The sequence below is a fragment of the Micromys minutus genome, assembly GCF_963924665.1.
Source record: "Micromys minutus genome assembly, chromosome: 21".
NCBI lineage: Eukaryota > Metazoa > Chordata > Mammalia > Rodentia > Muridae > Micromys > Micromys minutus.
In genome coordinates this window covers 5,762,283-5,789,245 of record NC_137956.1, presented here as the reverse complement: position 1 = coordinate 5,789,245, position 26,963 = coordinate 5,762,283, and the positions used below count along the sequence as shown (strand labels likewise).

At 36.6% G+C, this 26,963-nt stretch overlaps 1 protein-coding gene across 4 annotated transcripts in view; it reads left to right on the top strand.

Annotated features, from left to right (window-relative positions):
• TCF12 (transcription factor 12) overlaps positions 1-26,963 on the top strand; it is a 241,240-nt gene that overhangs the window by 84,850 nt on the left and 129,427 nt on the right. For 2 of the 4 annotated variants that reach the window (XM_080934439.1, XM_080934438.1), the window contains exons 1-3: positions 440-494; positions 8,145-8,206; positions 15,026-15,128. In XM_080934439.1, the coding sequence (XP_080790565.1) occupies positions 8,159-8,206; positions 15,026-15,128 (151 nt within the window). In that variant the 5' untranslated portion in view covers positions 440-494; positions 8,145-8,158. Of the gene's footprint in view, positions 1-420; positions 495-8,144; positions 8,207-15,025; positions 15,129-26,963 lie in introns of those variants that run through there. The other 2 variants (XM_080934437.1, XM_080934436.1) reach the window with 1 other exon arrangement.

Here is a 26,963-nt window from a genome sequence, read left to right as displayed (position 1 = left end):
ACAGTATTACTGCAGTGCACTCTTTTGTCACTGTGGTCAGTTTGGGATACCCAATCTGAGATTCTCCGTTTTCTGTTAAGAATCTGATAGAAACACATTTATTAAATTGAATATTACTTGGCTAGCATTGTTTTTATTGTTGAAGACCTGAAATCTTCATATTTTTATATGTGGAAAGTTTGTGGATTTGAAAGTCTCCAAAGACATATTTTAGTTCTGGAATGTTATGATATACGGAGGGTATCATTTAGGGGAGTAATTGTGAGAGTAACTCTGAAGAAACTACCTTGCTACGAGCTACTGAGGCAAGGGGTGAGATAAAGCCAGTTTCGCAATGGTTCTCATGCCACCGTGTGAACTACCTGAGACATCCTAGACGTGCCTTTAGAATTTATGTTGTCCACTGTTTTCTTTCCTTAGGTATGGATGAACGTGGAGGAACAACATCTTGGGGAACAAGTGGTCAACCAAGCCCTTCCTATGACTCATCTAGAGTAAGTTTGCTTAAGTCTTGTTACTACTGTAAAGATTATTTGGCTGAGTAAATGAGAGTTTTTTCCTAAATGATTTTTTTCATAACAGAAAAAGATTATCTTATTTTATAGAAATATGCTAGAATATGCACCACTTTCATAACTGATTTAATCTACTGCCCTGCCTTTGAGGTCTATTACTTTTCCTGTATGTAAAGAATATTCTTGGTGTCATTCAGATCTGGTTTTCCTGCAGTGCTCCCCTGTGATGCAGTTACCTGTTTCAGGAGGTGGTAGTGACTTTTCAAGGTCTAGTTTTTAGCTTCCTCCTCAAGCTGAATTACAGAGGTCATCCATTGTTTATATAGGGAACTCAGCAGCCTCATCTCTGGAAACCATGTCAAAGTAGACATAAAATATGGTATTTCTTGGTTGACAGTAGAAAATAAGACCAACCTTGTATTCTATACACCAAAGGGCTAAGATAAAAAATTCAGATGACAGCAGATGCTGGTGAGGATGCGGAGAAAGAGGAACACTTCTCCACTGTTGGTGGGGTTGTAAAATGGTACAACCACTCTGGAAATCAGTCTGACGATTCCTCAGAAAATTGGACATAGTACTACCTGAAGACCCAGATATTCCACTTCTGGGCATATACCCCAGAGACAGTCCAACATACAACAAAGACACATGCATCACAATGTTCATAGCAGCTCTATTTATAATAGCTGAAGCTGGAAAGAACCCAGATGTCCTTCAGTAGATGAATGGATACAAAAACTGTGGTATATTTACACAATGGAGTACTATTAAGCTATCAGAAACAATGACTTTACGAAATTCTTAAGAAAATGGGTGCATCTAGAGAATATCATCCTGAGTGAGGTAACCCAGTCACAAAAGAACAGACATATGAAGTCACTGATAGTTGAACACCCCAGAAACAACTTACAGACTATATGAAGTTCAAGAAAAGAAAAAAAAAAAGAAAGAAAATGAAAAACCATTATGCTTAATCTTTACACACCAAGAAAACTTTGACTGTTTCCAGGTTACATCTTTATGTACTTTATGCTCATTGTAACTAGTAAGATCTTAATGCACACTATCAAACCTTAAAAAAAAAAAAAAAAAAAAAAAAAAAAAAAAGCAAGTACTGGAAAAAAAAAAGATTAGGGCCATTTCCAGCAAGAAAACTAAGCAAAAGATTACTGGTAAAGGTTTGAAATGGGACTAGAGACAGAAAATGAAAGAACTGTAAATAAACACTTTGTTCCCAGCCATTGATACACTGGTAGGGTTATGAAGTGGGACCCTTTCCTAAAAGACTGTATGTTATGCATTTTTAAAAGGCTTGACATAATCAAGTCTAGATGAGGAATTCCTTTAGGCTCATAGTTAAAAGGTGGGAAAGCTTGGTGGTGTTGATGCTGCAAGACTGGCTCCTGTCAGCATAGGGCAGCTTGCTCACATTCATCCGATCAGGAAATAGACCTTGGGCAGGGTAGACGAGTCTGTATAATTCACAAGGCCTTCCTTTCTTATCACACTTGCTGCAGTGAGGCCCTACTTCTTAGAAGTTTTAATTTCTACAAACTGTGGTCAGGTTAGACCACATGTTCAAACACATGAGTCTGTCAGGGTCTTTCACATGTAAACCATAATGCTGTATGTAAATGAATAATGAACCATTTTTTTCTCTCGTAGTAAACCAAGAGAAGATAGACAAACATACATAACGTTTATGAACATTTAACTATTAAAGCAAAGTATCTTATAGAGTAAACAAAAAGAAGCGTGCAGTTGGGGCTTGTATGCAATTAGGTTGCTTGCCTTTGATATTGTTCTGCCATTTTTATTTGGAGGAAAACAGATGGACATATGCTGACTGTCTCTGTTAACATCGTGGGAGTCAGTGGCCACACTAGCTATGGCACGATGTGAGGTGACTTACTGTTGATTTTAAACTTGTAGATGTTCAATTTTCTCTCAATTCTGAATAGAGTTTTTGATTCTCTGAAAAATATTTGAGTGTGTTTCTTGCTTATATTTTTGCAATTGCAGTTTTCTATAGTAGAAAATTATAATACAGTATATATAAATATCTGAAAATTTTCTTTTAGAGGCTCAAGTTACTGTCTTTGAGTGCATTGATTCTTTTGTAGCTTATATTTACTTCACTTTAAGGCTTCCTGAGTTTTTCTACTTGAATATTTGATGAGATTTTAGGAGAACATAAAACGTATACAAGCACCTATCAAATTGGTCATTCTGACATTATATTTGCCTCCAGTAATGACACTCAAAGAAAATCCTGCTGTTTTGCTATTTTGATCTGTAAACCACACAAGAAAGCTGTCTTCCACTCTGATGTATTTATTAGCTTAGTTTTAGTATAGGTTGTGGTAGGGAAAACCACATTCATGTGGAAAGTCACCTTTTGTGATTCTGTGGTCAGCCAGCTTCCTGTTTAACCCAGGCACATTCCTAGGTACCCAGCTTAAAACATCTTCTCCAGAACCAGAACAGCCACTGCAGCTAAGTTCTTTTTATATGTGACCTTTCCAGGTGCTACCAGCTCTGAAAAGTAGCCCTCACAGTATAGAGGCAGTTAAGTTTCTAGTTATTAGAATTACTCACAGAAACCCATTTACAAAGAGTTCTTGTGAGGGTGACACTGGAGCAGACATGATGCTTACTATCAGGGTTATTCTGGACAGGTCATTAAATTCACTGTACTAATTTGTAAAAACAAGGATTGGTGATCGCTACTTTATGAAGTTGTTAAAAGGATTAAATGAAATGAAAGCTCAGAGGTCCGCTACACTCTGTTCTGTATCTTTAGAATTCATTTGCAAGAGAAGCTGTCTTATAAATCTAATAAATGAGAATTTTTGCTGTTTTAGTAATTAATAATAAACATTTTCTTTTGGATCTACAACAAATATGAATAACATCAATTTCCTTGCAATTATGCATTTCTTTCTTGGAAAAGCACACCTCTTCTGTCAAATGATGGTTTAAAAGTTTTTCTTTCTGCATAAAGCAAAGTTTTATATTTTTTTATATTATACCTATATTTAACTAAGTATAGGTACACTGTACTTAGTTAAATATAATCAACATTTGGAAAATCAATTACCTTAGCACTATACAAAGAAACGCCAATTAAGGAATGCTGAGAGTTGTAGAAAAATACTTCCCTAGGAAAGAGTAGTTTGCTGTCCAGTATTCTATGGTCGTCACTGAAGAAATATATATGAGGAACAGTATAGAGACTGAGCAGGTTGTTTTTAGGAATGTGTATATGTGCTTATAACAATTAATGAAAAAGAGGCTATGAATTTGAGAGAGCAAGAAGATGCATATATAAGGATTTGAAAGGAAGAAAAGGAAGGATGAAAATGATGTAATTATATGATTATATAGAATTTAAAAAACGTTTAAAAGTAAATAAACATTTTTTAAAAAAAGAACAATGATGAAAGAATATGAGGCTTGATGACAGTCTTTGCGATGGGAGCAGCTGTTTTTATGCCTCATAGACTTAATTTTTTCATAAATATTGCAGAGACTTGCAGACTTGTATAGTAGACCATAGGAAAGACACCTTTATTTATGTTTTTTTGTCTTCAAAATTATAGTAATATTATACAGACCTTAAAGGGCATAGATAAAAGTGGATATTATAGCTGTGAAATAATTCATTTATTAATTCAGCAATTGAAAACTATTACTGTTCTCGGTGATTTATCTCAATATCAAATAAATTAAATGCATTTTCATGGTAATATATGTCCTGATATACACATTCTTTTTCAGAGATGTGACTGATACCTGGATCTGTAGCTCATTTAAGTGATCAAACTGTTAGGTTTTCCCATTAAGACACTGGTACCCAGCCTAGCCTAAGTTCTGCTATGGCACCATAGAGATTTGTTCCTCATAGCCTGCATGATATGCAGAACTTTCCTGCTGATTTTATATATGTGTATGTGCATGTATATGTATATATGTGTGTGTGTATACTTTTAAAATAAGAGACCAAATGCTTTACTGTTTCTTTAAAAAAGTTTTTACAGTTTCACTGTCAGCAAACAACTAATTTCTATATGTTATTAGCTACTATGAGTAGGCTTATATTTTGAAAGTCATAATCATTTTCCATGTAAGATATTGCTATTAAGATGAGTATGTATTTATCATTGCTGCTATTATTTTATTTTCTATAAAGAACCTTCATTGGCTTGAACTGAGTGTGGGTTCCCCAGGATTTCCTCCCCTTTTTGTATTGTGCTCTGTAGAACAAAACAGTTGTTCACATTTTTCCTTTTTATTTCTTTAGCTTTTGTCCTACCATTGAATTTTTCACAATTGAAAAAATGTGTTAGCTACTAACATTTACCCACTTTCCAGATGAGAAGTCAGGTTTGGAGAGTGTGAAGATACAGCTTTGCAGGAGGCCCACTGTTTACATGAGGAAGGCTGCCTTGTGACCAGTCAGAGACTGCCTCTGGCCTGTGAATATATTACACTTTGATGCCAACATCTCAGTCCTCTTGCCTTGCCTCAGTACTTTGGTATTTAAAGAGTAGTCCTAACATTTCCGTTTTAACTTTGAAGGGATAGTAGAAAGTTAACACAAGAAAGGGGACATGGGGGTGGTGAAAAACAATTTGGGACATAATGCTTCCTAGCCAGTGAGGGTTCAGATGGTGGAGTGCTTTTCTAGCTTCCTCGATGCTCTAGTTTTGATATTTGGCACCACACAAACTGATGTGGTACCACCACCCTTTTGAGATCATAACACTTGGGAAGTAGAGTCAGGAGGATCAGATAATCAAGGTCAAATTGGGATACATAGCACGCTTGAGGTCATTTTAGTTGAAAGGTGGGGAGAGGAGGCAAGAAGAGGGGAAGTGAAGGAGGGAAGAAGACAGATTCACATAGCAAAGGTAGTGTGTGGTGAGGCAGAATCATAGAATTAGTTGCTGAATGTCAACTAATTCATTGATAGGCGGGAGTGTCAATTTCTATTTCTGACACAACTTACACTTTGCTTTGTGATACTGAATGAGTCAGTTTTTTTCACCTCAAACTTTCTCTTCTATTTTTTTCTTCATTGATAGAAATGAAATGGCACTAGTAATGGCTACACCACTAACTGTCCAGCCTTTGCCCATAGTGTGGTATGTGTTGATGGGTTGGGCTTTAAAAAAGTTCTTCGGTTATTTGATATATGTGACTTAGCATAGAATGATCCCAGGGATTTGTTACTTGTCTTTTTGGTTGTGAGCCTAGCCCTTAGTGGCTGAACAATTTCTCCCAAGAGCCCCAGGGACTTTCTCCTAAGGGATGAGTAGTAGGCATGTTTTGAATCCTGTAATAGTTGCTCTGACTTCTGTTTCCTTATAGCAGTGCATTCGTTCACTGGGAGTTGAGTGTACTCAGCACAGCAGTGTTTACTCTGTAGAATGCTCATCACAAAGTGTATGTTGGATAGAAAGAAGAATATAAACTTATCAAGAGTTTAGAGTTGCTGGTCTTGCAAAGTTTGTGTACAGAGCCATAGACTCTGTAGTTTGGATAAAGGGGAGAAGAAAAGCTACTGAACTAAAATGAGAATACAGTTTTCATAAACAGTGAAAACTGAAACCAGTATATAAGGTTATCTGGATGAAGTTGATGTTATTTTCTCTTGAAGCTTCTGCAGTGTTTCTGCCAGATGAGGCTAAAGGGAACTTTAATTTTGTTTAGTGCTCTCTCCATTCTTAGCTGGCATTCAGTATCTTTTTCATTCATGTAGGAGAGCTTGGCTGAGTGCCACTTAGTAGATTGTGAGTTAGATATGGGATAATAGAGCCTTGGATATCTTCATGTACTGTCTATACAAAACACACAGAGGTCATTTTGACCTCACTAAAGGGTTATACTGGCTAGAGTTTTGGATTGACCTGGTTAGGTTTACAGGTCATAGAAACTTTAGTAGTTGCTGGTAGAACAGAAGGACCTTGCTTCTTCTCTTATAAGAAAACCCCATTGCAATAAGAATATTAAATTTATTCTGTCCTTCAATACTAGGAATTGAACCCAGGGCCACACATATACTAGGTAAGTGTTCTACTATTGAGCTTTATTCCCAGCCTTTTATTTTCAAATTTTCTATTTTGAGGCTGGAAAGACAGTCAATGGTTAAAAACATTTGCCAGCTATCGCAGGATGCCAGAGTTCAGTTCCCAGCAGCCCAATCAAGAGGCTCAAAAGCACTTGTACCTTGAGCACAGGAGATCTGACAGCCTCTTCTGGTCTCTGGAGACATCTCTATATAATACACGTGTGGCATGCATTCAAGACAGACAGAAACACAGACATCGTCACCTGCTCCTCCTCCTCCTTAGAATAAATTTTTTTTGTGTGTGTTATAATCTTTCTCAGTTGCCCATTGTGGCTTTAAATGTACTATGTAGCCCAAAGAGGGTCTTATATTTACAATTCTCCTGTCTACTTTCCTAAGGAGCTGGGACACACCTGACTTAGTTGTTTGCCTCTAAGAAATTTTTCTGGCATGCCGCCCCACTCCCATTTTTAAGATTCTGCAGGTGGTAAATGCTAAAGGTGAATAAATGCATGCTTTAGAGTTCAAGAAGTATGCTTAGAAATAAGCCATGTTTGACTAAAAAGTTACATTTTAAAGCTTTTAATTTTTTAAGGCAGTAAGATTGGAGGTATAATTAGGTAGCAAATAATTAACTTATAAAATAATTTTATTATTTGCTCTAAATATTTGTCACTTTAAATAATTTTATTGACCAAGAAAGATGTGATTGAATAGGGAGTATTGAATAGGTTGAACAAGCATTTCTGTGAAGAGAAACAACTTTCCTAAAATAAGGAATGGTGGGATCATAAACACAGAGGCTCCTCACCCTTGGATCACTAAATTCAGTAGATAGAAAATCTGTCTTTAGGTGATTAGTAGGTGAGTAGGATGGGGTAAGAGGAAGTAACTTATCACTAGGAAAAATGCCTATCTTCCAGGGAATAGATTGAATCAAAAACACACCTGTATATAGGGAATAGCACTCTAATGGGTTCAACATGAAATAGGATAATCTGGGAAGATGAACTATATAGATCTGCTTATGATAAAGTCAGACTTGGGTTAAGAAAATAGGAGTCAGACTAAAAAGTAATGGTAACAGAAGAACTTTTACCAAATGTGGTAGTGCTTGTGGAACAGCTGATAGGACCAGGTGGCTGGGGAGCTGTGTATCCTCTAAACTTGTTCTTGCTACAGAATGATAAACTCTAGAATTCAATTCTCCATAGTTTTTAGGTTGTAACAGATTTGCTTTTTGTATGTGTTAAACTACCTAATTGTTTGATTAAAAACAAAAAGTGTGTGTGTGTGTGTGTGTGTGTGTGTGTGTGTGTGTATGTGTGTAAAAGGCCTTTCTTGTGTCCACGTGTCAGGACTTAGATAGTTGAGCTTAGTGTTACTATCTTCCTTTTGGCATGGAAGATGTACCCTAGAACCTGTTTACAATTTGTTCTTTTTATATTTTAAGGGGGAATGGTATAGATTTTATCATGAATAGGAAGTTTGAATGCACTAATTAGAAAGGACACACAAATTTTGAAATAGTATTTTATGCCTCTTGATCTCAGGTACAAAACAGGAGATGAAGCAGTTAAATAGCAAAGCAAGACAGAAGGGACAGAGAATTAAAGTAAGTGTTTTCTATGTATTGCATCTATGTTCCCATTAATCTCTGTTTTGTTATGTAACTGCTGCTTCAACTAGTTCTAGATGTGAAGAAAGCTATGGGTGAGAAAGGGTATATAAATTTTAAGGTTAGGTTTAAATGAGTCTGGGGAGTATTTGTGATTCTTAGTGTCATTCAGGGCATCATCTGTCTGAACTAAATCTCTTAAGAGAAGGTGGATTATGAAATGTAAGCATCTTTAAAACTCTGCAGCATGTTATGTAAGCCGAAAGAAACCACATAGCTTTAAATTGCTCGCCATTCTAAGACAACTAAAATGTCTTTTTTTCCAGTCTACCCATTCTTAGAGCAAACCTGTTGAGACTCTGCTATTGATCATTCTGAAAAGCATATTTTTTGGTGAATTTCTCACCTCACGTGAGTTTCACCTAAGTCTGTATGCCTATACAATCCTTGTCAGGACAGATTGGCCTTGACTGTTCTCTCTGCTAGGGTTTTTAGGCTTCACAGTTTATAGGTGGGTGACTGAGGCTTAGGGCACTGGTAGAGCAGTCCGATAGCTCTGCCAGCTACCAGGCTAGACCTCTGTAGGCTCCCAGAACACCCATCTAATCAGCATTCACCAGGGCTCCCTCAAGGATATTTACATTTAGTCTTTGATCTCTCCTTTTATAATTGTTCAGCTGGATCTTGATAGTCTCTTTACTGTTTCCTTAGTCTAGTGATTTTTTATTTGTGAAAATACAATGTAGGATAGATTCTAGTGAACAAATTTTTATAACTAGCTAGCTTACTTGTATTAAACTGTTAGATTCCCATTTATCACAGTAGGGTTTACAGACTCAACTTCGATATGTGGTGATTGCTTAGATCTTCAAAAGTATCACACCAAGAAGCCATTTTTAAGATTCTTTTCATTTTGGAGGTAGGGAAATTAAGGTTTTTGAGAAGATAGATCAACATTTAGAAATGGTAACCAGGCTAGATATGTGAGGACATAAAAATGTTTTCATTCTTAGCCACTTAAGGAACATTTTAAGACTGTGCTGCCACCAGCATGTATTCTGTTTTTCTTGTCTCCCTTCCCCCCTCCCTACCTACTTCCTTCTCTCCTACTCTGTGTGTATGTGTCTGTGTGTGTGTAGTGTGTGTAGACAACCTGAGGTAATCGGTTCTGCTCTTTCACCGTGTCTGTCTTGAATATGGGACTCAAGTAACCAGGCTTGGTAGCACGTACCTTATCAGATCACCCGCCTCACTATTATTTCTTAAAAAAATTTTTTTTGTGTGTGTAGTAAAATTTGAGCTGTAGCACCAGCCAAATGATGTGAACAAACTAAGCTCTGATCTTGTTTGCAAAATCTTTTTTTCTTAATTGATAATTAAATAGAGGAAGTTTTTTTTTAATAGACCACCTTTCTTCCTGTCACGTGAAACCATTATTTCATTGTATTCTCCATTACATTCAGTTTTTTGTCTCTGTGACAAAATACCTGTGAAAATAGAGGCACAAAGGCTTATTTGACTCCATAATTTCTTGATGTGAACTGGAACAAGATCTAGAGCTCAAGGATGCATTCCTTTACTTGGGTCCTACCTCCTAAGTATCTACCCTGTGTCAGTAGCTCAACAAATAAAGCCCCACCTTTGAACAACACTGATGCAGCAGTGACCATCCTCTGGTAGGCACTTCAGACTTACACTGCAACATAATATAATCTGTATGGTGCTTTGTACAGAGAACAGAATATATTTTTGGTGTTTAGGAAGTTGTCTTGTGGTAAAACAATGAGATACCAGCTGTCTTAATGGGCAAAGAGTGTCTGAAGGATTAAGATGATTTCATTGTGCAAAATGAAAAATAGTTCTTTACACAAACCTTTCTGTATCATGCTTTACTGGCAGGTCTTCAGGGCAGTGATGCCTGTAGCTTTCTTCCTTTGTGAGGACTAGACCTTCCCCTGGGTCTTTCTTCCCTGAAGACTTGTTGGAGGCTTTTACTGAGGAGGTGTCATGCTGCAGGCTGTCTTGCTTGATCCATTCTTTTCATCACAGACTTGTTTATAAAAACATTGGCAGTGCAGCATGGACGTTTTTTGTTAATGTCTATAGCTCTTTCGGGATGGGGCCTTGTTAGATTTCCCCATCTGTGGTTTTGATGTCAACTTGGTTTTGCCATTGTGCAAGTCTTGTTTAGGGGAGTGTATTTTTACAGTTTCATGGAGGTAACTCTGTATATGTATAAGATATTATCTTGTAGCAGACCTCCTAGTCTTCAGGTTCTTATTATCTTTCTATCTCTTTTGTTTAGATATTCCCAGAGCATTAATTATATGAGTTGTGTTATTAGGTATATCAGTTAGGGATAGGTGCCCTCTCTAGATTTTGTCCAGTTGTGGGTTACTGCTACAAAAAGAAGCTTATTGGAGGAGGTTTGTTAGATATATGTAATTGCTATTTTAGGAGTATGAGGACTTTTGATGTGCATATGTTTTTAACTTTTCTGAATATATTTTTTAATAAATGGATTTTGTGCATTTCCTGTTTAGATTAGCTAACTGAATAGTTTAAAATTCTTGATGCTGGTAATTATTTTATAAAATTTCACTTCCTGATTCATATAATCCTTCAGAAGCTAGGTCATAGAAGACACTCAAAAATAGGTTGCTATGAACGTGGTACTGCTAGAGCTATTCTAACATTTTTTAAAATATCAATATGATTCAGTTGCTTTAAGCATCCTATAGCAAATCATGATGCTTTCTTCTACCCGTCTGGAAGTACTCTTTGCCTTGATGCACCCATTTGAAGCTGTGCTGACATTTGGTCATCTGTGCTGTTTATGTTTTTGCATAGGAAATTTAATTTGAAATTTGGCAGGATGACCAGCCTTAACTTAAAATTCTTAAAATAACTTAAAAGGTCCTGCTATTCTGACTAAACTAACAGATAGTTTAGTAATATTAATCAGACCTTGGAGACTGTGATGTAGCATGATTTAGGTTTCCTGGAAATTTAAGAGAGAATATGTGTGTATGGGTGTGTGCTCTTGTGCATGCACTCCTGCGTATGTGTTTGTTTTTCAAACTGTGAGCTATTTGAAGTTAGGAATTGTTTCATTCATCTTGCAGCCTAAAACAGCAGAGTGCTTAATATGTTATAGAAACTAAACATACGTAAATAGTCATACTTCTTTATGCACATTTAATTTCATTAATTACTAGATTAAAGTGACCTGAGAAGACACATAAAAGATACAAGAATGCTGGGTATTTTGGCACACAGTTTAAGTCCATCACACAGGAGGCAGAGGCAGGCTGATATTTGTGAGTTCAAGAACAGCCTTGTCTACACAGAGAGAGTCCCAGGACAGCCATTGCTCTGTTACATAAAGTAACCCTGTCTTGAAAACCTAAGGGGGGAGGGGATACAAGAGCTAGGGGATAGGAGAGAAGAAAATGAAAAGAAAGGTCAAGAGAAGGAAAGAAAAAATTGACAAGTGTTGGTAAGCATTTCTGTTGTCATCTGGATAGAGATTGGTAGTGCATTGAAAAATTTAGGACAGAAAAAGAGAGAATGCATTTCAACTCTTGTTAATGTTGAGAACTGCCTTATTGATTGATGTGCGCGCGCGCGTGCGCGCGTGTGTGTGTGTGTGTGTGTGTGTGTGTGTGTGTGTGTACGGAGAGGGACTGAATGCCTGAACTAGAGAATACTTTTTAAGGAATGTAATTACCATTTACTTGCATTTTTAATCAAAAATACATTATTCTCTTGATGTAGTGTTCTTAAACTTGTTGATAGTTTGATTGAACTAAGCAGACTACATACAGGTTATTGTTTCCCTCTAGTAGTGAATTAGATTGTATTTAATTCACATATTAGATGTAATTGTTTTTGTGTGTTTTGATACCTGCTAAACTATCTTGCCAGCCATATTCAATACTTTATAAAATTGAGCAAGGGAAGATGGAGGGAGAGGGGAGAGGACAGTATGCTTATGCATGAGAATGTATAGAGAGACAGACATCTGGGCGTTCAGTTCTATCACTCTCTGCCCTATTCTCTGTGACAGAGAGAACCTGGAGCTAGGCTGGTGGTTAGTAAGTCCCCAGCAATTTCCCTGTTTTCTTTCACTCTGAGGTTACAGGTGCACATAGTTGTGCTTGAATTTGTTTTTTTATAAGTGCTGAGAATTTGAGCATAGATTCTTAGTTTTAAACTGAAAGTGTTCTTACCTATTGAGCCATCTCCTCCCAGAGCCCAGAAAATTAAGATTTAAAATTTTTGCTAAAAGGTGATGAGCATATACCTATAAAAGTCCCAGGTATTCTCACTGAGATAGGAAAACCATTTGAGCTTAGGATAAGCAAGACTTTGATGATGATGATGATGATGATGACGATGACGACGACGACGACGACGACGACGACGACAATGATGACGACTTGCTTGCTAGCTAGTATCAATATATCAATAGAAGGATCTTGAGTTATAAAAGCTTCAATTGAGTATGTATTAATTCAGAAGCAGCTTTCACTGATCATTTCAGGTCTGTTTTCTTATTATAGCAAAGGCCAACATTTCTAACGTCTTGCAACATAGAGTGAGTATAAAGTCAGAAGGGCATCTTATAGACACATTTTATTTGTTGAAGCAGTGATACTCACTGTTTACTTAAAATGTGTAGGTTAAACAGACATTTAAAATATTTTAATTAAATATTTTAATTGTTCTGGGCAGTGGTGATGCATACCATTAATCTCAGCAGAGGCAAACTCAGATCACTCTGAGTTTGAGTCCAGCCTGGTCTACAGAGCAAGTTCTAGGACATCCAGGGCTAAACAGAAAATTTATCTCAAAACAAACAACAACACCTATTTAATTGCTTTGAATTTTAACTGGAATTTAAATTTTCATATTCTTATTTGTTCATCTATTATGTAAATAAATGTGGCTGAAAATTAGCATCTTTTAATAGAGTACAGATTCATGATTTCAGTAGGTATAGAGGCAGTATTGCCACGTTTTTATGCTGTACCTAGGAGTAGCAGTGAGAAAAGGTGGCTGAGAACACGGGTATATTGAATCGTGGCATTCCCTTTAAGATTGATTGATTGATTGATTGATTGATTGATTGATTGATTGATCGATTTATTTATTTATTTATTTATTTATTTATCTATCTATTTATTTATTTATTTATTTAATGTGAGTATATTGTTGCTGTCATTAGACTCACCAGAAGAGGGCATCAGATCCCATTACAGATGGTTGTGAACCACCATGTGGTTGCTGGGAATTGAACTCGGATCTTTGGTAAAGCAGTCGGCGCTCTAACTGCTGAGCCGTCTCTCCAGCCCTGGATCGTGGCATTTCAGTTAGTATTTGTACAGTGCTAGTTTTTAAGATAAAAATGGACTCCAAGGGATGACTTTTGTCAAGGCCATCCTCTTTTATACATTCTTTTGGATATGACAGATGGAACTATGATTGTGGTCCCCAGAATACATTCTGACAGCATCACCCACCATATTGTAAACATCGCTTGGAAACTTGTCTGTCACATGTATCACCGTCTCTGTAGTAGACAAATATGAGACTAATTTAATTTGGAATTCGCATTCACAAAAGATTCAGACTGAACAGTGAAAGTCGTGATGTGCATCTGCAAGCAGCTGTAGGATTCAGTCTGGTGTTTTTGTTAACATCTCTTCCACAGATGTAGTGAGGCCTATCTTTGCTCCTTTAATGTCTTCTTGAATGTGAGGTGTAGTCTGGAGAACGGTGAATGTTCGGTGACACAGTCTCTGGAGATGCTGTGTTGTCTCAGTAAGGGAGGGCAGCTCTGTCTTACTTGTTTTCTTTTCATTTTTTCTCATCTTCTGTCATGATTTTCAGTTATCAGAGGGTTGGGCATCACCTGAAATGTCAAAAATTAACTAGAATCACTATGAGTTTTGGAGGCAGTGCTGTGGTGTGGTATAGGAGTCCGAGAACCAGAAAAAGATTTTTGTAAACTTTCTTTCCTCTGTCCCACACTTGCTTTTAAGAAATTGTATTTTTGTGAAAGAAATATAATCACTACTATGAAATATTCTTAGTTTTATTATTTTATAGTATTTATCATTTTCTTTTCAGATCTATAGATTTTATGAGCCTTTTTACTAAGTGTTTTTCTGTTTTTAATGGCCCAGAATTCATAAGAGTAGATTTTTGTAAGAATGGTAACTAAGGATGAATAGTATGAGAGTAGCATGTTTTCCAGTGTTCTACAACTCAGAAGTATGGTGGTGATTTTTTTTTAAGCTCACTTTTTTCTTTTCAATGATGTATAGAGCTTTTCTTCTGTATGCAATAGGAGCATGTCCAAACGTCTTTCTTTTGGATGATTTGACGTCTTAGAGATGATTTCATGATGGTATATTAGAATGTTCTTAGTCTTTCTTTTCTCCAGAAGCATTGAGAAATTTGAAGAGAGTGGATTAAGTTTAGTGTTTCCTCAGAAACTCAACTTTGCTTTAAGAGTAATAAAGAACATTTTATTTAAAAACAAACTTGTTTATTGATTCATTTTTGTGAGTGATGGTGGTGTTGGGTGGTGTGTGTGCTAAGGTTAGCACATGGAAGTCAGAGAACAATGTAGTAGTCAGTTTTCGTTTTCTATAATGTGGATCTCAGGGATTGAACTTGGACTTGGAGGCAAGTGCCCTTCAGTGCTGTGAATGATGAATGAGCGCAGTTAGGAGACCCTGTGTAAGTCTGTGCATTAATAAGGTGTTACTGTACTCTCTTTAATATTTTGGTCTTTTCCCCCCTTAGGGTTTTACAGACAGCCCACATTACAGTGACCACTTGAATGACAGTCGATTAGGAGCCCATGAAGGCTTGTCCCCAACACCTTTCATGAACTCAAATCTGATAGGTAAGTAGATGACTGTCTAAGTTGTCTTCTCAAGTGTCTGTGCTGAGACCCTTTCTGTTACCATGTCCTGATAAATATTTAAAAGAAAGCTCCCATGCTGCTAGAGATGTTCGAGTTTTTCTCACTTAATCCAGGCTATGGAACCAGCATCTGGAAATCAGGGTCTTTCCTTTAGATCACTGCTAAGAGTGTATAAAAGAAAGTGGCTTGTTTGTTTGTTTTTCTTAGTTTAGACAGTGTCTTTGTGATATACATGGCAAGTTTCTGAGCCAGAGAAGTGTTCATTCAAGGGCACTTGTAGTTTACTATTTGTCTTATCAGGTATATTTATGTAACAATTAAAATATAACAAAGCATTGACAAATTTTACTTACTTTGAACCATTTTTCTTTGGGTACATTTGATAAAAGCTTAATATTTCATTTATACCCTATTATAGCACCTAAGTATTTGGACTTTTATTGAGAATATGTAAAAGTGTCTACAAGTGAAGTGAATTTGAAGGGTTAGAACTCTCGCCTACACTTCATCTTTGTTTTGTTACCACTCTTGTTGATCATTCTCTCTCCCTATCCCATGCAAAATATTCTCCCTTTATATGTCTTTCTTAGTTTGAAGTTGTTCAGCCTAAAATAAACCCCACAATTGTGTTTATGCCTCCACCTTCCAGATTACATATTACTCTTTTTAAAGGACATATTTATCCTTCTTACAAAATCTGTTTCAAAAGAATCTACCTTGTAACATAATTTTTGGTTTTTGTTTATACTGTAGTTGAAAATATTCTAAATGCTTTATGTAGTTTATTGTATTAACTGTCATTGGCATCAGAAAAATATACACAGTTTATGTGATTGACATTGATTCCCCTGCTCTGCTTCTCCAGGCTTGGTTATCTTGTGATCTTAGAATTGACATTTGACAACTCTGTTAATCTAATTAGATTCCTCAGTCCAAAGACCTGGAGTCTACAGGTGCTTTGTAAGGGATCTTAGCCTGTGTAAACTTTGTTTTTTCCTCTTCTCTAGTTTTAAATAGTGAAGTCTGATATTCTAGTGTGGATTTTGCCTATGGCAGCTGACAGTTTAAAGCAAGAGTCATTGCATGTGACACAAGACCTGTATAAGCAGTAAAATATGTGCTGAAAACCACTGGCTTTCAGTGTAAATAAAAGTTATGCTGATTAATGGATCTCTCCAGGTATAAAACCCATTAATTATATTTAAAATAAAACAGTAATTTCACCAAAAAAATGTCTACATTTTTGTTTTAATTTTCTGTTAAGTTTTTACTTTAAAATTATTTTTATTTTAAAAACTTTTTCTATCAGGCAGCATTTGTACTGTGTATGACAGGGCAAGTGGAAGTTGATGGTGAAGGATACTGTCACTCTGAGATGTAAGAACTCATGACCCTCTTGAATGTATAGTCTTACCTCAGCCTGCCTTATTGGTATGACTTCCACCCATTGCAGTTATGTCATTTGCACAGTTCTGGACCAAGGTAACTGTTAAAATTGTGTGAAATAAATGAAGTCTTTAGGAGATACATATCATCAGTCACTCCTGAGCAGCTGTTAACTGAAAAATACTTGTATAATTCAGTTTGAGGTTCTATTTCTTCATTTGGAGCCTTTATGATAGAACATGTATTTGTTCTTTTTTTTTTTTCTCTTTCTTTCTGTTTTTGGAGAATTATTGGAATACCTTTAAAGGTTATCCTACTCTGTAAAATCTACATTAAAAACAAGTCTGTAAGTAAGATTTGTGAACAGGCTGATTTCTTCAATGTTCAAATGGAAAAAATAAATCTTATTTAAAGGAACTACCTAGTGTAGTGAGTCCAGTTCAATGGTACAGAGTGTTTTATTTACTATACTTAAGCTGCCTAATCTTAAAGTATTCTTTTACATTTAAAGGGGATGGGGAGAAATAACCTTACAGCTACTGATTAGGTAGATGCATTCAAAACAAGTTTCTTACTTTTATTTTTAGTGAAATGATTATATAAGTATTTCAGTATGGCACCTCACACTAAGTGATGTGCATAGCAGAAACTTGCTTTTGGAATTTCTTATTTTCGGGATTTCTTATGAACATTTCTTATAGTGTAGTAGGCAATTGTAAGATGTGAGATGTAGTGGTGTAAGGGGGGTTTCCGTGGTAGATGCTATTAGAGCTCTCCGTTGGTGTGTACATGGTGGTATGAGGATCCCGAACCATTGATACCTGATTCCTGCAACTGGGACCTTTGAAGGGCTGTGAATGGTGGATGCTGAGGAACAGTTAAAGAGAAGAGAGAAGAGGAGAACAGAAGTTGTCGTTGCTGCCAGCATACAGATGTAGCATTAGGCAGGAAGAAAGAACATTTATCTAGGAAATATTATTATGTTCATCTTAAGTACATTTGTCTGAAGAGTCCATTATAAAGTGCCTTTCATGGGGGAGCTTTGAAAAACTTCAATGATTACATGGCAAAAAAATCACAAGTTTTGTCTAAAAAGTGTTGATAATGATTTGATAATGAATAATTTTCTACACAAAACTGGATTTCTATATTAATTTAGATATTTTGAAGTGTTTTTATGTAGGAAATAAAGCTATCATATTGTACGATGTCAGTTTTTCTTTGAATTTCAGAATTATCTTGTTGATTTTTCAGGCTACAATGCTAGTGGGCTTTTCTTGTGTTCAAAAGAAATAAACATACTCTTTGGGCAGGTAACAAAATAGTTAATAACAGTTCTATTAAAGCTGTGACTAGTCTCGATGGTAGCTGTAAGTTGCAGTGGTTTCATCATGCAGTTTCGTTAACAGTCTCCAAAGCTTTGTCTGATTCTTTCACTTGTGATTCCCTCATTAATTTTCAGTTTGTCTTATGGGGCTGGAGAGAAGGCTAAGCAGTGAAAGAGCACTTGCTACGCTTGCAGAGGACCTGGGTTTGGTTTCCAGGATCCATGCAGTGGCTCCAGGGGTTCCTACATCCTCTTCTGGCTTTAGGATACTTGTGTACTTGGTATACATATATATATTTTTTCTTTAATGATTGGTAATATTTTGAGTGATGGTGGGGCAAATTTACTAATTGAATTGGGAAGTACAATTGTGGAATTGTATTTTCCTCATTCCCCAACTGGTTGTGGAATGAGCAACTGCAGTTCTTTTCTTCATGTTTACTGGTGTTTAAGAGGACATGTGCACCTGTGTGCTGAACAGAAGGCGAGGTCATCTTGAACTTTTCTTTTTTTCTAAGGCATTGACTTCTATTTCTTTAGAACTGCTTTGTTAGTATTCTCTCGAAGAATGACATCAACATGTAGTAGAATAGGGGGACAATGAAAAACTAAAACCTAGGATTTGAAGGTAGCATTTATTTTTCTATTAGGATTTTCTAGGGTTCTCAAGGTTTTCAATACCTCTAGGATTTTATGATTCCATTGTATTATTCTGGAAATGGCTGAAATTAGAATTATAATTTCTATATTGCAAATGCTGAAATGGGAGTTATAGGGTATTGTGTGTCTGAAGCCTTGGATCCAGTAAATGGCAAAAGTGAAAGCCAGAAAGCCAGTCTTCCAGTGGCTTCTACTTCCCATTTATATAGGTGCTTTTTCTTTCCTACTGCTTCTAGGTGTTCACTGGTCCAACAGTTCCTAGCCATAATTACCTATATTTCGACTTGATAAGTGACCGTGAACAAAGTCAAATAACCTCAGACAGTATTTCTGCCAGTTCTTCTTAGAGGTGCAGCTTGCTTTTTTGTAAAACCTCTCAGAACAACAACAACAACCTCTTCACCTTGGCTCCACTTTATCCGGATTCATATGACATGTTCATGACTTTTAACAAATAAAAAACACCATTAGGCTCTGGAAAACTTACTATGAGAGACATGCCAGAAAGTGCTTTATAGCTGCTCAAAGAAAAGTAAATGTAATGCAAGGTAAAGTAACACAGTGCTCGTCAGATGGCTTTGTGTGTTTTTATAACTCAGTTTAGGCATCTTGCTCGGCTCAGTACCATAGTCTTGTAGTTTATTACACTGTTTTTACTGTAAATCTCTACTTAGAGCTGTCGTTTCCTTGTTGAAGTCTCTAGTTCAGTTCCTTCCTTCTCTACTTCAGAGTTTAAAACACCACTCTACTTTGTGGGGTTTTTTTTTTTATTTCTATTTTTATTTTTTTAACATGGGAAGAGGGACAGTTTTAAGCCCAGGTAGTTTTTTTCTATATATTGAGTATTTCAAATAACCAAGTTTCCAGGAGAACTCTTTATACAATTGATACATTGTGACTTCTTGGAGTTTTAGAAGGATGAGTCTTTGATGCTTTCTCAGTGTTTAGTCATTTTCAAATGTCAGAAAGTATGTAGTCTTATTCACTGACCTGCATTACACCCTTTGCTGTTTACACACACACACACACACACACACACACACACACAATGTATACAGCCCAGTTCTTGAACCTCTTCAGCTCACCTCCCCTTCCGCCTGTGCTGTTTTATTTTATAGCTTGGTTTCTCCTGCTATTGCTTAGCACCTTTATAGCCAGTCTGACCTGTTGGGTACACATTACAGTTCTATGACAGTGTTGGTATAAGAGATAGGTCTTCCCTAAGTCTTCCCAAGGCCTGTGTCTAATTCCAGCCCAGTGAAGAGGAACTTAAAGTCTGAGGCTACCTGTAGTAGGCGAAATGGCAGTTGCTGTGGCTATATGGTCACTGGAGAACAAAAGCTTAAGGAATTTTTATAACCTTCATAATTAAATGCATTGAATTTGAGGGGTTCACCATAGCACACAGCTGAGCATTTTGGGGAGAATTTGATCTGAAGAAGTCCCAGGGCAGCAGTACATACTTTCTCTAACAGCCCAGATTCATTGCTTAGAGTAGTAGTAATGGTCCCCACATTGTTTAGTAAAGCTTATTAGTGTTTTATTGAAAATAAGTGGTTATGTACTAAATATGTTTAGTTGTTTGGTGTGGACAGGATCTTAACAGTTGTATCCCCGAGGGGCTGCGAGGTGGGACTACTGAGACGTGCAGGAGTCTGTCAGAGGACTAGAGCTGAGTGAGCACCACTGCTGGTCCCGTGCTGAGTTTCGAAGCAAGGGGTTAGTAGTAGTTCAGATAGCTACCATAGTTTTTATGAGAATTTTAGTTAACTACTAAATAAAAATGAATTTTAAAACTCTGAGAATGGGAGCTGGAGAAACGATTGAGTGGTTAAGAGCTCTTGCAGATTACCTAAGTTTCATCTCCAACACCCACATGGTGGCTTACAACCATCTAAATTGCCAACCCCACAGTATCTTATGCCCTCTTCTGGCCTCAAACATACATACATACTGGCAAAACACCATGCACATAAAAAAAATGCATATCTTGAATTGCTTTTGTTTATCTTATATAGGCTTTATTGTTCAAAGGTGTTTGTTGAATTCTTCAGTTAGATTTTTGTTTTGTCAAATAAGATCCATATTACTGAAGCAATGAGCTTTACCTAATTTTTGGCATATATCTGTCCTGCCTCCCTAACAAGCACACATGCGTACGCAAACACACATAGCACAGTCATGCAAAAGCAAATTTTATCTGACCGTAGCTTTTACTAATTGAGACATGAGGTTTGACAGTTAGGTTGGCTGTAAAGAATTCTCTCTTCCTTTAAAATGCTAGTTGTAGTTAGAACGTTCTTAAGCAGTTTTCAGGTTTTTTACCAGCTGCAGGAAGCTGGTTCTGAAGGAAGAGTTTGAAGGTCTAGGTGAAGCTGTTTTGAGTCCCTGGGGTTAGGTGTTTTAGGCAAATAGCTCCTTAGAGAGAGTCCTAGCTTAGAGCCCTGTGAGGTAACCAGAGGGAAAAATAGGGGTGGGCTCTTAGAAAGTGAGAAAAACATCAGTAAGCTAATGCATAACTTTTCTTGAATTTTTAAGAATTATGCTGGGTTTGTCAAAATTGCCCTGAATTTGTTAAGAAGTACCTGCTTTATTCTTGAAATGTACACAGAAAGGCAGTAATAAATAACAGTGAGCCACTGTGCTGCTTTGCTTCAATGTGTCATCTGGCTGTAGGGTGTATATGTCTGCTCTGTAGTCACTGATGCATGCAGAACTGAGCAGGGGGTCATGCCCGCCCAGTGGGCACTCTTTCTGAGGGCATTGTAACTGTGGCAGTGTGGGGCCAGTAGAGAAAGCTAGAAGGGCTAAGATGTCAACTGTTATAAAGGCAGTAAGATCCTATTTTAAGAAAGAAAGGGACATTTGGGCTCTAATAAAAAGTGCAGCCATTTAAAAGTATGCTATAAAATAGTTTGTGAATGAACAATAGTGATTATTGGTATTGTAAATAGAATAATCTTTTAAATTCTGTGATCTTTAATTCTATAATTCTTTGGCTTTAAATGCTTTGTAGAATATTAATATTTGTTTCTCTTCTCTTGTCACGAGATATTTTAAGATGTTCTTATTTTTAGTGACTTAAACCTGTGGCATGGTTGACAGTTAGACTAGTACAAATCATTTACCATAGCCACTTGTTCATCTAGTGTTCATATTTCTGTTGAGATAAATTCTAAGGATCACTGTGTTACCAGCATGAGCAGAAATTATTCTCCCTGGGGTCATTTGGCTTCTAGTTTTTCATGAAAATGTTTCAGTGCTCAAATCGTGTTACTCAGTATTCTGCGTTAATTTTCACATCACCAAGTCAGGCTTGCATATAGATAGAGCAGTTTACCACTGAGTGAACACACATGTCTCCATGGAACTCTAGAAATAACAGGACAGAATAGCTATCAAACCGGATCATTATAAACGAAATCCTTTCACTCAAGATACACGTAGTGAAAATATGTCTACTGTTGTAATATACCAACTTTGGACCTTGGAGAAAGTGAAAGTCACTCATAACTTTTCCATCCGATTGTAAAGCTGCAGCTCTCAGCAGGTGTCCTTTTGAATAGCACAAGAGTAACGTGTCTGATTAGTGTCTAATAGAGTGCTTGAAAGCAGTAGTTCCCATGGTTGTTAGTTCAACAGCATTAGAGAGCAAATCAACAAAAGTAACCCATCTCAGATCCAAACAGTGATAGTTCTGTTACACTGATCTGAAGATGTTTTTACTCTAAAGAATGATATTTGCAGATATTTGATGCCTGGGTAGTTGGGAAGAGGACTGTGTTCTTTCTTGCTTTGAGCACACAGACGGAGTAAGGTAGCATGAAGCTGGCAGAGATGGAGTCATCCTGGGTTGTGTTAACAGATTCTGACCTGTGAATCACATTTTAATTTTTATTGTAAAATCTAAACAAGTGCTGTCCTCCAGAAACTCAAGTTGTCTTTTCATAATACCTTAATTTGGTTTTTACAAATTTTGTTGAAAGTTAATTTTCAAGTGGAGAGATTAAAGCTGTAGTGTCCAGCAAAGAAAATAATGCATGAGTTTTAATGAAGATTGCTCCCTCTGTTCAGTTTGACAGAATTTTGTCAGTTTTGGTTGTGGGTCTAGATGGAGTGTAAAAATGGGGAAACAGCACCATATGTTTAGTTAGAATGACAAGTGATTGCTTTGAACCTTTATTTTCAGAATATTTTCCTTAACACAAGTAAGAGATTCACATAGCAGTTGTATGTACTGTACCAGCTACAACTGTAACATTTCAGCAAATGAAGAACATGCCTGTAAAGCCCATCAGCACTGTCCTGTTATCAGTCCTGTGTGTGAGCTCTTGAAACAGGACATCTTTTCAGCACTCCTGGCCCTTCTGATCTGGCTCTAATTTTTTTTTTTTTTTTTTTTTTTGTCTTTACACTGGAGCTTGCTTACCACAAGAGCTGGCTAGCTGAATAGGCATCTGGTTAGCTTCTAAGTGGAATGTGATTTTTCACTCTAGGCAGAAGCATAGAGAAGCTGAATACTAGTTAGTTTCAAGATAGACTTCATGAAGACAGTAATACCTTTGGCTCTTCCTAGAAATTTGTTGTAAGCCTTAAAAAGATGATTTAGATTCATGGAGACAATGTGGTGGCAAGTACTGTTGGTGGAGGACTACTCTGAAAGTGACCCAAGCACTTCCTGTCTTTGTGGTTTGTCTGTGCAGAGAAGCCTAATAGGTTGGTAGCTTTGTTTACTTTTCTTGAAATTAATAAAACAATTTGTAGGTAGGAAAGGGCCAAAGAGAAGAATTACCCCTGAAGGGCCCTCCTGTTTCTTTCCATGCTAGAGAAGACTTGAACCTTGAAGGTAATTATAACAGTTCACTTGGAGTTTGTAGCTTGTGCTTCCATGGTGGAATTTGAAAGAAAAGGAGTTGCATTTATGCTCTCATTCTTCAAAAGTAAGGGTGTGACTTATTCTGTAAGTTTCCAGTCCAGAAACTCAAGTTCCTGACAGCTGAGGACCTCTCTAAAGGGCAGTGAGCTGTGAGACAGAAAGTCACTCAGCACTCCATTAGCCTGTGGTCTGACAGTATTTAAAGTTTTTGGTGATCTGACTTTGTAGTGATCTGGATAACAGTACAGTGTAAAAGAACTCAAGTAGCATTTTCAGGAATAGCCCCCAGGTAAGCTCTGCTTGCAGGTAAATATCTGCTTTGGCCCATAACTTAGAGGAATGAACATGTCTCCGTGGAATGCACTCAGCTGTTGCCAAGCTACAACTTGATCTCAGCAGCTGTCTGAATGAAGGCACTGCAGTGGGCAGCCTGGAGAGCTCACATTGCTGTACTCCAGGAGTGTCACAGCTGAGATTCCATCCTCTCACAAAGTCCCAGGGAGCCTTGAGTATCTGAGGAAATAATTCATTTTTTCATGAGATGAATTTGGTATGGCACAGACTAATACTTTCCTTATAAGAGTTGAAGTATTGGCTGTCTTCACATTATATTGAGTGGTCTCTGTGTGCTAAACCCTATCTATGGTCAGGAGTCTCAGAAGATGTTACCACCTCTGGGATTTCACACTTTGTACTAAATAAGTAGAATGTGTGTAAAGTGTAGAAGTACACAATTTTAATCCCAGCATTCAGGAGTAGAGGCAGATGGAGCTTCGTGAGTTCAAGACTAGCTTGGTTTATGTAGCCTGTTCTGGATCATCCCAGGTTACATAGTGGGATCCTTTCTAAGAAGAAAAAATGATATAGTCCACAATTTATATTCTGGTACATTTTCTTTATGACTACATCATAAGCTGTTAACACCATTCTTACCTTTGGCCTTCTTTAGTTCTTCAAGTTAAGGAGGAGACAAAATATTACTTGTCTTATGAAGTATAAGGAGAAAAAGAAAACGAATGTAAAGTTACTGGGCTGGGGGTGGGGTGTTGCAGATCTTTGCACATTGCTTTCCTGAGACTTCCACTTTTCACATCCTAAAGTTTGAGAGACTTAGATATCAGCTCTCCCAGTGAGTCCCTATTTCTGTGTCTGTCACTCATTACCACAGGTAAAGCCTTTGCACAATGACAATGGCTTTATTTTCATTAAAGAGGTTGACCTTTGACATCTTTAACTTCACATAAATTTCTTGGTAGTAGGTATTGCTTTATTTGTAGTGTAGTCCTGTCTTTTAGTGTAAACCTGCAATATTGTGATATTTAGTAAATTATATGGTACTTTGTCAGTGGCTGTCTCTAACCTTTAAAGCAAGAGTACAATAGGGAAACATCTTGCCTGTTAGATCTCATACCACCCCCCCAATACACATGCACGTGCACACACAAAATAAATTGACTGAAGTATATTTTTCTAGACCTGAAACAATCCTTGGTATTGATAATGACCTTCTCAGTGGAGATAAAGACTTGAGTTGGGGACTTAAAATTTTAAAAATTGTATTTTAATCTATAAGTGACTTTGTTTTTTACATCGTCTTTGAAAGCATGTTTATTTTAGTAACAAGTAATCATTTAATTACTTTTTGCATGTGAAGTCATTCCAAGATTTTAAATTTAGTATTCCATCAGGAGTTTGTTAGTTGGAGAAGTGATTGTGGTTAACAGCCATCTCAAGGTGTGCTACCTGGAGAGAGCATTGTGTCCAGTGATGAAGATTTGTTGTTTTCAGTTATATTTTTAATTTGAGTTACTGGTAGGACGGATGGTTTGGCAAGGGTTAAACTTTGTAAGTCCTTTTGTAGACCATTAATTCTCTAAATATTGTCTGTAACTTGATTCTTTTCAAATAGCAATATTGGTTCTATAATGTAGTTTGGTTGGTTTTCAGCTGCTTTATATCTTTGGTCCTTAACCTAATGGCTGTTTTAAAGAAGGCACTGATATCTGTTTCTAATAAATGGGTATGTTATAGCTTTTTCTTACCAAACTCAGGATTGCAAATGAGTTTTTTTTTTTTAAAATAGGGAACTAAGATTAATTTTGTTGTTACTCTTCTTAATGTGAAAAAGAAAGTTGGAAATGAACATGATTAACCTTTTTTGTTCTGTTTGTTGTTTGACAGTAATTATAAAATAGCCCCAGACTCAGTGTCTGATTGAATTTGATTTAGGCTAACAGTACTTTCCACTTTTATTTTTAAGTCTTGAAAAACCAAACCAACCAACCAAATCCTCAAAAGATGGATTTTTATTTTATGTGTATAGAATTTGCCATATGTGTGTATGTGTATCTCATGCATGCAGAGGCCAGAAAGGGCACTGAGTCCTGTGAAACTGGGGTTATAGATACCATATGCACAGAAGCTGGACCTCTGGAAAAGCAATTCGTGCTTCTGGTACTACGTCATCTCCAGTTCTGTACTTTGAATTTTTAATTTCTTTGGGAATCTGTTTTCTTCATAAGACAAATAATATTTTTGTCTCTTTAACAAAGGTGAGAATGGTGCTGATAGTTTATGATGTGATTACCATTGATACTGAGCAATTGTAATATATCTCATTAAATTGTTAATATAGAGCTATGTGAGCAAATGAAACCCAAATGTAATTATGGTGATACTAGCTTCTGAGGAAGGTAAAACAAAATTTAAAAAATCACCACCACCACAACAACAAAACCTTCTATGTTTTCCAAGGTTTCAACATTGAAACTTATGATCTAGTCAGTTTTGGTAGTATACGTTTGATAGTTGTTGACATTGTTAGTAGCACTGACAACATTGGCGCCTTGGTTCTCATCTGTTTCAGCTGTGGAAGCTACTTTGACAACAGTCAGAACCTGTTGGAAATGAAGATTTATTGGCAGAAGCAGAGTTTGGCAAAAATTATTTTAAAGGACAATCTTGTAGCAGGATATTAGAAAATGCTATTTTACCTAAATGCAAATTTTGCTTCACTGTTTTATAATCCTGTATTTGAAATGGGTTAATAAGCATAATCTGGTCTGTCATTTTAAAAATAGATCAAGTTTGATGGATTCCTAGCAAATGCATTCTTACCTGGGAGAAATGTAGTATGTATGTTGGGAATCTGAAGTAAAGAGCTTGTTACACAGCACAGGAAGGATGAGGAATGTAGAAAAGAGGGTTAAGAAGGTAAGGGTCACATGTTATATATCTGCCCAGTTCCCAGACGACCATTTATATAGTGTCTTTCTGCATTCATTCTACTCTGAGTGTGCCTATTAACTTGTCTATTTAAATTTTTCTATTTATTTATTTATTTGTATATACATTCATATACATGCTACTTCCCAGAAAATAAATATTAAAATAAAAACTAGAAACACTTGTCTAATTTAAAAAATGACTTTATAAATCAAAAACACAAGAAAGCTTGCAGATACTGTTACAGATATATTAAATTACTGCAAATTTAAGAACATACTTCATTTAAATATTCTATCGAAAAACAGCTGGAGTACTTAAAATTTCTTTGATGAATTTG